At 59.0% G+C, this 10,525-nt stretch overlaps 1 protein-coding gene across 3 annotated transcripts; it reads left to right on the top strand.

Moving 5' to 3' along the window:
• The first annotated feature begins 84 nt into the window (after window positions 1–84).
• RHOC (ras homolog family member C) lies at window positions 85–10,370 on the top strand. Of its 3 annotated transcripts, none has more exons than XM_027659996.1 (6): window positions 85–191; window positions 1,462–1,721; window positions 8,494–8,651; window positions 8,896–9,016; window positions 9,337–9,467; window positions 9,577–10,370. In XM_027659996.1, exons 2-6 carry the CDS (start codon window positions 1,700–1,702, stop codon window positions 9,748–9,750), a joined length of 606 nt encoding a protein of 201 aa, XP_027515797.1. In that variant the 5' UTR covers window positions 85–191; window positions 1,462–1,699; the 3' UTR covers window positions 9,751–10,370. The 3 variants fall into 3 exon arrangements, with proteins under 3 accessions (XP_027515797.1, XP_027515798.1, XP_027515799.1); XM_027659997.1 differs by having other exon boundaries at window positions 1,462–1,534; XM_027659998.1 differs by lacking the exon at window positions 1,462–1,721 and having other exon boundaries at window positions 141–191.
• The last annotated feature ends 155 nt before the right edge of the window (window positions 10,371–10,525 follow it).

Raw genomic sequence — 10,525 nt, forward strand, 5'->3', positions numbered from 1 at the left:
GCCCAGCCCGGCTCGGCACAGCCCAGCACCGCTCGGCACAGCCCAGCCCGGCTCGGCACAGCCCAGCGCTCCCGCTCCGCCCTCGCGGGTGGCCCCGGACGGGGCGGTGCCCGGCGCTGCTCGGAGGAGCCGGGACGGGAGCGGGAGCTGGGACCGACACCGGGAGCGGGACGGGGCAGCGGCGGAGAGAGGTGCGGGGTCCGGGGGAGCGGAGCGGCGAGGGCGCTGATGGGGGCGCGGGGGGGCAACTGAGGAGTGGGGATGCTGGTGGGGTGCGGGGGTACTGGTAAGAAGTGGGGGCAGAGCTGCGGTCTAGGGGAACTGGGGTCTGGAATTAGTGGTAGTGATGTGGTCTGAGTTACTGGCGGAGTCTGGGGCAGCTGAGGTTTGGGGTTGCTGGTGGGGTTTGGGGGGAATTGAGATGTGAGGTTGCTGGTACTGGTAAGGTGTGGGGTCTGGGGTTACTGCGGTCTGGGGGAACTGAGGTGTGGAGTTACTGGTGGGGTGTGGGGTCAATGCTGGGTGCCGTCCGGGCACTGCTGGGGGAGCAGGGCATAGGGGTGGGTGCCCCAGCCGGGCTGGGTGGGGTGCAGCGGGACAGGGTGGGGTGGGTGTGCCCGGGATGGGGCGGGGGGCCCTGGGTGTGGGCAGGGGTGGGTCGGCTGTACTGCGGGCTCTGTGGGTTGTCCCTGGAGGGTGGCCTTGGGCTGTGGGTCCCAACTTGCGGTTGGTCCCCCAGGCAGTGACTGACCCAGGGTGAGAGCCCCGGGGCTGCTGCCACATCCCACATCCCACATCCCCCCACAGCCCCCGCTCCAGCAACGTCCCCATGCACGGCCTTGCTCACGGAGCTGCCGCTTCGTGTTTTCTTCAGAAAAAGGAAAAAAGTTCCCTTTGCTCGCTGCTGAGCTCATTCTTAAACATTTATATTAGGGGGGCTTGCGGGGAGGGGAAATAATTGTGTAATGTCTTAGGAGCAGGGGAGCATTCCAAAAGCATGACTGCGCGGCCCTTTCCAGCGCTGAAAGTCTGGCAGCCAAGTCTCCCAGCGGCCGCCAACCCCCCCTAAATCCAGCCTCAGCCTCTCAACACCCCCGTGAGAACGGCACAGTGATCCCCCGGGCTGCATCTGCGTGGGGTGGGCTGGGAGCCGGGGCCCGGCTGAGCCCCCGCCCGGGCTCACATCCCTGGGAAAGCGTTCCGGTCAGGAAACCGGAGCCGGGAGGTAGCGGTTTGGCTGGCTGCGTGTCACGGAGGCCAGTTGCATTTTGTTTCTATTTCGCCAAGTGCTTTTGGGGTCCAAACAGTTTCGGTTTATGTCCAGCTCCTCCTCCTCAGCTCCCAGGTAGAGCCCGAGCGAGGTTTTAACGGGCTTTAACCTGAATCCGCGTTCCTGACAGCTACGGCTTCTCCAGGGAAACATTTAAGCGGAAAATAAGCCAAGTCACTGTCTTCCAACAGGTTGTCGGGAGCGTTTAACCAGGCTCACCTCCCAACTTGCCGTTTGCACTGGAGAGGCGTATTGACATGAAAAGTAAGGAATGTATTAGCAAATATTGATCGGCGCTGGGGCAGTCAGGCGTTGCACAGGCACCCTCTGAGATTGTGGCGAGTTATTTGGAGCTTTCCACAAGACACTTGTGCTGCCGGGAGGCTGGGAAGGCTGTCGCTTCCGCGGGAGGTAAAATAAGAACATGGCATGATGTCCTTTGGAAAAGGAGGTAAGGGGCAGGCAGCTTCTCCCCACAAAGCTCAAGTGCTTTGCGGTTCGAGCTTTGTTTAGGCTTTCGAATTCTTCTGTTCCAAGTCCCTTCCTCTGTTTTGCTTGTGGATGGTTTTTTGTGGGGTTTAGCCATGAGAATGAGCCAGCCTGGGCGCTCTGTCCCAAATCTGGGTCCGGACAGTCACCCTTGGCCACTGGAGCGTGTGGTAAAGCCCAGCCTGCCTGGTCATGCCCACAGAATAGCTCCCCCCCAAAAAATGGGTAAGGTCTAAACTCGAGCAGTGAGTTGAGCTCCTGTTTTGATGATCGCTCATCGTTTGGATACGGGAAGTCCAGAGGTCTGAGGAAGGTTTCAGGCAGCTCTCCCAGTGGTAAATACAGACATTTTCCTCGGCGCCGGGCAGTTCTGGCAGCGGAGGCAGGCGGGATGGCAGGCGGGATGGGAGGCTCGGAGCAGCGGGTGCTGGTGGGTGTGGGTGTGCTCTGGGTGTCAGTGATGGCTGTTGGCTGCCTGGGGGCTGGTCTGTGCTGCACAAACTGGGGGCTGGGTGGGTGTGAAACTGCAGATGCTGCTGTGCCAAAATCAGCATCACTTGGGTCGCCTGGAGCTGTGATCTGCCCGGGAGCCTGAGCTCTGCCCACTGTGTTTCCCTTTGGCATTGCTCTTTGCTTCCAGCCCTTTTGGGGACTTTTTTCTGCTTTTTAACCTTAATGATTCTATGATTCTGTGTAAGAGTCCCTCTGGTACCTGTGACACTGCCAGGACACTTGCCCTGTGCTACCTTAGCCATGGTTTAGGTGTCTCAGCAAATGAAATTCCCCTTGGTGGCCATTCCTGTCGAGTTTTAATTTGGAAGTTTACTTACTTTCTCATTGCACCAGTGAGTCCAGCCAGCTAAAGCTGTTTCTATTGTGAAACAACCCTGCAGAGCATGTGTGCCAGTGGCCTGTGTGCTGCTGTCATCCTGTCCCCAGACACCTCCAGTCCCCTTCCCATGACTTTATCTTGGAGACAGCTGTGGCTGTCACTGTGCTGGTCGGAGCTGTTGGTGGAGCAGGAGCTGCTCCCAGGAGGATTCTGGAGGGGGTTCCCCACCAGTGCCCCATCCCCAGGGCTGTGGCAGTGTCCATGGAGGCCTGGAGCTGGCCAAAGTGACTCTTGTTTGCCTGCTGGCACCTCTCAGGGTCCTGTCCCGAGGTGCCCTCCCCTGGCACTGGCAGCAGCTCTGTGCACACACACGGACATGTTGAGAGGTGGAGACAGCCTGTCCTTGGCTGTGCTGGGGAGGAAACCTTTCCTGTGTTCCCTCTGGGTGCTGGGAGCTGCTGAGGGTCCTGTCTGTTCACAGCTGCACAGCCTGAACCGAAGGTGTGTGGTTTTGAAATTCAGTTGTGAGCCTCATCTCATAACCCAGCCTTGAGCCTGGTCTGTGCTGTGTTCACCCAGCCTGGTCCTAAACAAGAGTCAAATCACTCCAGCCCAGCACTTGGATGCTTTTATTTGTTAAACTGATGAAAAGTTTAGCAGAGCTGAAGGCACAGCAGCACCAGGAATATCTCAGGCTGGCCAAGGAGGTGGTTTTCCTTCTGCAGTTGTATTGTGGTGTGGCACTGGGGTGACGGGGCTTCGTGCCACGGGCTGGGTGTTCCCTGAACCTCCCATCCAAGGGGAGCAGCCAGAGTTGCTGAGGCAGAAGAGTGAGGAGATGCTTGGTGGCAGCTCTGCAAGGCAGGAACATGAGCCTTAGGTCTGTTCTCCCATCTCTGGCCAAAAAGTGATCTGGGGGCAATGCTGGTGGCCACATGAGCACTGCCCACAGGCTTTGCCCTCCTCCTGGCTCCACTCTCCTGGGTGAGCAGGGTTTGTTTGGAGAGGGAGATTTGCCAGGTCTGGGGGCTGTGGGGAGCTGGCCCTGCCATGTTGGCAGCACTGGAGGTGTCCCTGCAAAGGGAGTGTCCCTTGCAGGGGGACTGTGAAGGGGCTGCTCCCAGCACAGCTCTGTCCCCCCCAGCCCTGCCCAGGCCTCGGGATGTGCCTCCAGCCAGGGCTGATTCCCGGTGGGACAGGTCTGGCCGGGGTGGGGCCATCAGCAGTGCTTGGGAATTCCTGCATTAGAACAAAACCCTTCTGTTACCTCTGGGAACTCAAGCCCAGCTCAGGAGGTTTGTTGAAAGATTTCTGTCCCTGGTTGGAGTCCTTCAAAGCATTAACATCTTTCCCTGCGATTTCTGAGATCCTTTAGCAGACACTGGGTGATGGACACATCCTGCTGCCAGAGGAATTCCCCATTTCCTGCTCAGCAGGAACTTCACATTTTGAGGCACGAAGCTGGGAGAGGCCAATAACACAAGGGCTGCCCTGGAGCCTGGCTGATTTTATGGTGATGGCTTTAGAATAGCTGCTTGGAGAGTAGAACAGAGCAATTTGGTGTCATGTTGCAGCTCTTTGCCTGCTCAGGATTAGGCTGGTGCTGGCAGCAATGGCACAGACTAAACCCACAGCCACCCCAGCGTGGCCCCAGCCTGCCCAGAGCAGTGGGTGCAGGGATGGGCACAGGGGCCCTGCGGGGTTTGGCACTGGGAGATGCTGGCCCACGGTTGCTGCTCCCTTTTGTTGTCTCCATGGATGAGCAGGAGGCATCTCCAGTGGGGCCCTGAGGGTGCTGCTCACACCCGAGGGCTGTGGGTGCTGCTGGGCTGGGCTGGGTTGCCAGCGTGGCTGGGCAGCCTCGGCTGTAACTCGGGGTGGTTGGCACTTGGCAGAGTTTAAAATCTGAATTTCCGTGGCTCGTTGAGGGTGACTGTGTTCTTTTAATCATTTGGGCTGATGGTAGTTGTAGTAAAACTGTCCTCAAATTCTCATGGAATCACACAACAGTTTGTGTTGGAACAGACCTTAAAGCTCATCCCATCCTGCCCCCTGTTGTGGGCAGGTTCACCTTCCTTTATCCCAGGTTGCTCCAAGCCCCGTCCAACCTGGCCTTGGACACTTCCAGGGATGGGGCAGCCACAGCTTCCCTGGGCAACCTGTGCCAGGGCCTCCCCACCCTCCCAGGGAAAAATTTTTTCCCAATATCCCATCTAACCCTGCCCTCTGGTAGTGGGAAGCCATTCCCCCTTATCCTGTCCCTCCATCCCTTGTCCCAAGTCCCTCTCCAGCTCTCCTGGAGCCCCTTTAGGCCCTGCAAGGGCTCTCAGGTCTCCCTGGAGCCTTCTTTTTTCCAGGTGAGCACCCCCAGCTCTCCCAGCCTGGCTCCAGAACAGAGGGGCTCCAGCCCTTGGGATATCTCTGTGTCCTCCTCTGGACTCGCTCCAGCAGCTCCACATCCTCCTGATGTTGTTCCCAGGGCTGGAGGCAGCTCTGCAGGTGGGGTCTCACCCGAGCTGGGCAGAGGGGCGGAATCCCCCCCTCCCCTGCTGCCCACGCTGTGGGATCAGCCCAGGGCACAGGAGGGGTTCAGGGCTGTCAATGCACATTTCTGGGTCATGTTGAGCTTCTCATCCACCAGCACACCCAAGTCCTTCTCCTCAGGGCTGCTCTCCATCCATTCTCCTGCATCTGTGCTTGGGATTGCCCTGTTTGTCTTCATGAAACTGTCTTCATGTTTACTACTCATATCTGTCCATCATCTGGGAACAGTGCAAAAACCTTTGCATCAGACTCCTCATCCCAGGGACTGGCCTCATCCTGCTGAGCTGCAGAGCATCCCCTGGCAGAGGAGCTCCTCTCTCCTGGAGCAGAGTGCTGCTGGCCTCTGGTGCTGGTGCCGTGCCAGCTGCAGGGCATGGATGGGGGCACCCAGCCGGCCCCTGGGGGCTCGCAGCCCTCCGAGCCTCCTTGCCCTGCTCGCCTTTGCGCGCCAGCTCGGGATTAGTAATGGGCTATTTCTGGACGGCTCTCGTGAGTAATGGAATGAGTTGTGCTGAGATTTTGGGTGGGGACGGTGCCTCTGCCCTCTGAGTCACCGCTCGGCATCACGCCGGGCGCGGGAGCCGCCGGGGCCGGAGCCATCCCAGGTCAGGGAGGCCGAGGGAGGCCGTGGGAAGGAGCTCTGGGTGCAGTGGCTCTGCTCAGTTCAGAGCCCCTGCCGTCCCCCTGACCGGGCAGTGTGTGGGCAGGGCAGCATTTGGGCAGGAGTGGTGCCACTGTGGTTGGTTTTGTTTTCTGTCCAGTGTCTGCAGACTGGGCACAGGCAGGTCCTGTCTGGGAGCGAGTGTTTGTCTCCTTGGGCATCTGCTGCTCCTCCTGCTGCAGATGTGTCGTCTGTGCTGTGCCGTGGGTGAGATAATGGCACAGCCCAAACTGCTGTTCCTCCTCCATCCCTCTTGGAGATAGGGAGTCGGAAAGCAGCAAATCATGTTTTGCTGCGGGCGAAGGAGCTTCGTGTCTGAGTAAACAGACTTTTTTGCCCCTGAGCTCTCCTTTTCTCCCGCTCTGGACATGCTGCTTGGAAGGAGGATGAGAAGCATGATTTGTGACAAGGGTCAGACTTGATGACCTTGGAGGTCTTTTCCGACCTTAATGACTCTGTGATTCTAAGGATGATGCATTTCTGTGTCCCCAGGGATATATTGTCCTCCTCAAACAGGCAGGAGCCATTGTATCTGCCTCCATAATACAAACTCTGTGCCTCCTTGGGATGAACAGCCCCTGCTGGGACAGTGGGTGTCCCTGGCCCAGCTGGCACAGGCAGGAGCAGGAGGGCACAAGGAATAGGGATAGGAGCTGTTTCCCCTTCCTGCTCAGCTGCTGCCTCCCTAAAAAGTGCCCATGGTCCCAAAAAGGGACCCTTTGGGGCACCTTTTATTTTTTTCTCCAGCTTCAGTGTTGCACAAATGTGCTCACCCTTTCTGTGGACATGCTGCTCCACTGGGATGTGTGCCTGACCCCCAGGCTCCTGGCTGAGGAGGGCTGGATCCTGCCGGATGCAGCCCTTGATCCTCTCTCTTCTCACCTTACAAGTGCCAGCCTTCTATTTCTATTAACAGCTCACAGCACTCAGCAGCCACAAACCATTTGTGCCTCGACTTGTGAGCCAAAGTGCTTGGAACCTGCAAAGATCCACAGCTACCAGCAGGGCCGGGCCTGGATTTGGGTGAAAACTGTCTCTCTTTTACCCAAACCATTGGGCAGTTTGATTTGTGAGACTGGGGTGGTCCCCAGGCTTCATGTGCCAGGGGTGACCTGCCAGGCATGCCATGGGAGAGAAGGGCTCTGCAGCCTGCCTTTGGAATGTGGGCCAGCTGCTCGGGCTCACCTCTTGATCCTTCATTTGCTGCTAATTACAATGTGGCCAGACTCGGGTTTTTCCCCTTTTCCTCCCTTTTCTGTTGGCTCAGGGTGTGGGTGTGGTCACCCGGGTGGGGACAGATGCCTGGCCTTCCTTAAGGCTCAGCTCAATGCTCTGGTTAAATGCCAGGCTTATGATGTCCTGGCCTTCCCAGGGCGATCCCAGCGTGATCCTGGGATGATCCCAGTGTGATCCACTTGCAGTTCCATCGGTGTGTGTGGCCTTCCCACAGGGTTCTTTCTCCTGAATCTTCCCAAGGCTCCCAGCATCCCAGACTCTTCCCATCCTGTTGCCCAGGCAGGGGGTGTGGAGAGGGACAGGGTTGGTGGAGGGATGTGGCACATCCCTGCCTTCAGGAGCAGTTTTCTTGCCACCTGTAATTTCCCCCAGAGCAGTGTGAATTTTCAGGGATTAAACCCTGAGCTGTCAGCTTGCATCGTTCCCGGGATCTCTTCTGGGACAGGGAGCTGGTGATGTGCCAAAAGCACTTAAGGAGTGGGTCAGGCTCTTGGAACTGAGGCATCTGGGAAGCCGGGGATGGGAAAGAGATTTTGGTCCCAAGGCTGGGAGGGATGTGATCCCACCACGGATGATTTTCTCATGCCTCATTCAGATGCTGTGCCAGGCGTTTTGTGGCATTGTCCTGGACGATTCCCAGGCTCCTCTGTAATCCCCTTTTGAAACTGAGGGATGCAAAGGCATAACTTTCCTTGCAGGGCTGCATCCTTTTCCCTTGGGGCAGAAAGCCACCCTCTCTGCCTGGGTTTTGCCTGTGTTTGCCGAGGGATGCCTGGCAGCTTCTCCCGCCGCCAGTGCCAGCGTCGGCTCTCTTGGTTCTGTGGCAAAGGCTCCTTTGTCAGACAGGCTGGGACAGGGCCAGCCCGGTGCTGGGTGCCAGGCACAGGTCCTGCTTGCCTGGACCTCCAGGAGCTCAGCCTGGCGCGTTCCAGCTGCTGATCGGATTATTTGGGAGCCGGTGAGCGCGCCTGGGTGAGACCTGGAGCACAGTTCCTGCCCTGAGGAATTTATAATCTAAAATAAACCCAGCGTGTTCGTGGCACTCCGAGGTTGTCTGAAACCCTGTTTACCTGGGTGGCAGCACAGCAAAGCCCGGGGAGGGTTGGATGGCTGGGGGGGTGGGTTCCTCATGGGGTGGGTAAGGCAGAGCAGTCTGTCACCTCACACGAGGTCTGTGTGTGCAGCCACCAGCACTGCCACGGCTGGGACATCACTGGGATGGTTCTCCCAGCCACAGCAGCAGTGCTGGGTGTAACTGGTTCCAGTCAGGCCAGTTCTTGCAGTGCCCATGAGCTGGTGTGTGCAGGAGCTGGTGGGGGCCATCACTGGCTGTTCCCAGTGAGATGTGCCCAGGTGTCTGTGTCTGGTACCTCCCTGGCCATCATGCACAGGACTCGGGGGGGCTGGGAGCATGGACTGCCCGTGGTGCTCTGCCCCACTCCCCTGCTCCTGTCCCCACAGCGATGGCAGCCATCAGGAAGAAGCTGGTGATCGTGGGAGATGGTGCCTGCGGGAAGACGTGTCTGCTGATCGTGTTCAGCAAGGACCAGTTCCCCGAGGTCTACGTGCCCACCGTGTTCGAGAACTACATTGCTGACATAGAGGTAGATGGGAAGCAGGTAAGAGCCATCATCATTCCTTGCTCATCATTCCCCTTGCTCCCACAGTCCCACTCTGGCAGTGCCACCGCCCAGTGCTGCCACCAGGGCTGGTCCGTGTGGATCGGAGCCGCTCGGCTCCCACCTTTCTGGGTCACCCTGAACTTGACCCAGTTTGAGGAAGACCACAGCTATACCTGAGGAAGATAAATCTGTCACTCCTGGCCTGCAGAGCTGCTGAGCCATTATCCCTCTCCCCTCCCAGGTGGAACTGGCCCTGTGGGACACAGCGGGACAGGAGGACTATGACAGGCTGAGGCCCCTCTCGTACCCGGACACAGACGTTATCCTCATGTGCTTTTCCATCGACAGCCCGGACAGCCTTGGTAGGGACCAGGGAGTGAGGGGGGGGGGAACCTGAGGCTCCCACAGGACTGGGTGCTGCTGCTGAACCCCCCGTGGTCCGAGAAGCCTCTGTTCTGCCTGTCGGGGCTGCCACAGCTTCCCCTTCATCCCCTGGCTTGGTGTGCACTCCAGGGAAATGCTGGGAACTTGCTGGCTGGGTGGAGGTGGTGGGAGAGGAGGATGCTGTGAGAGGGCAAGCTCTCTCTGCTTCCTGTGGCAAAAAGCCCTGGGCTGGTCCCTGTGGGGAGGCTGGGGAAGAGCAGCCCCTCAGCTCATGGGATCCCACATGTGCTGGTTGCAGAGAACATCCCTGAGAAGTGGACGCCGGAGGTGAAGCACTTCTGCCCCAACGTGCCCATCATCCTGGTGGGGAACAAGAAGGACCTGCGGAACGACGAGCACACGCGGCGGGAGCTGGCCAAGATGAAGCAGGTGGGGACAGCCCCGGGTCCTGCCGCCTCTGCCCGTGCTGGGTCCTGGTGCAAAGGGCCGGGTGCCCCGAGGGCGATGTTTCCAAACCCTCTTTTTCCTGCTTCCTTAGGAGCCGGTGAAGCCAGAGGAGGGGAGGGACATGGCCAACAGGATCAACGCCTTCGGGTACCTGGAGTGCTCGGCCAAGACGAAGGAAGGGGTGCGGGAGGTGTTCGAGATGGCCACCCGGGCCGGCCTGCAGGTCCGCAAGAACAAGAAGCGCAGAGCCTGCCCGCTGCTCTGAGCAGCCCCCCGGCCCCTGCGCCAGCACTGCCTGCCCTGCCCGGGGAGGGAGCACTGGCAGCCAAATGGGACCTCGAGGTGCCGGTACCTGCCCTGAACCCTCTGCACCAGAGCTGCCACCCGAGCCTGCAGGGTGTCCCTGTGGGATTCCGGGGCCACGAGGGGCCAGTGCCTTCAGCACCCGCTGCTCTCCGAGGGCCGGGTGTTTGTGTCGCTCCCCGTGTCGCTCCCTGTTTTGTACTGATTTCCCCGGTTTTGCCTTTCCCGTGGGGATTGCCGTGGTATTCAGCCTCCCTCCCCAGCTCCGGGCAGGTGCTGCAGAAGCTGGAGGTGCCCACAGCTCGTGTGTGGGGTGTGCTGGGCCCTCGAGGTGCTCTGCCTGCTCCCCCTGCCGTGCAGGCAGCACACACCAGCGTTAGACAGACTTGCCTGGGCAGCTTTAGCCCTGTCTGTGATTAGAGCCGGGCTCAGCTGCTGCCAGGAGTGCTCTGCTCCCGGGATGTGTGCCCAGCCCTGCCGGTATCGCCGCCTTCGAGTCTGCCTCAGTCATGGACTTGGCACCAGTAAACTGAACTGTGTAATTGGGAGAATAAATGCAAACTGGTATTTTAGTAATTGTAACTCTGCTTGCGTGGCATCCTTCTGGCTCTCCTTTGAGCCCCTCACTGCTCCAGGCTCCTGCCTGGGGACAGAGGCCACGTGCTGCAGGGTGGGGACCTGCCCGTCCCACAGCTCCTCTTGCTCCAGCTGCTGCTGCAGCATCAGGAATCAGCACA

The sequence above is a fragment of the Corapipo altera genome, unplaced genomic scaffold (assembly GCF_003945725.1).
Source record: "Corapipo altera isolate COAL_440 unplaced genomic scaffold, ASM394572v1 77b, whole genome shotgun sequence".
NCBI classification, from domain to species: Eukaryota; Metazoa; Chordata; class Aves; order Passeriformes; family Pipridae; genus Corapipo; species Corapipo altera.

Bases quoted from the DNA above. Each gene is read 5' to 3' on its own strand.
- RHOC (XM_027659996.1), top strand. From the start codon at position 1,700: ATGATGTCCTTTGGAAAAGGAG. The intron at 1,722-8,493 runs GTAAGGGGCAGG...CTGTCCCCACAG, and splicing joins GATGTCCTTTGGAAAAGGAG to CGATGGCAGCCATCAGGAAG. The intron at 9,468-9,576 runs GTGGGGACAGCC...CTGCTTCCTTAG, and splicing joins AGCTGGCCAAGATGAAGCAG to GAGCCGGTGAAGCCAGAGGA.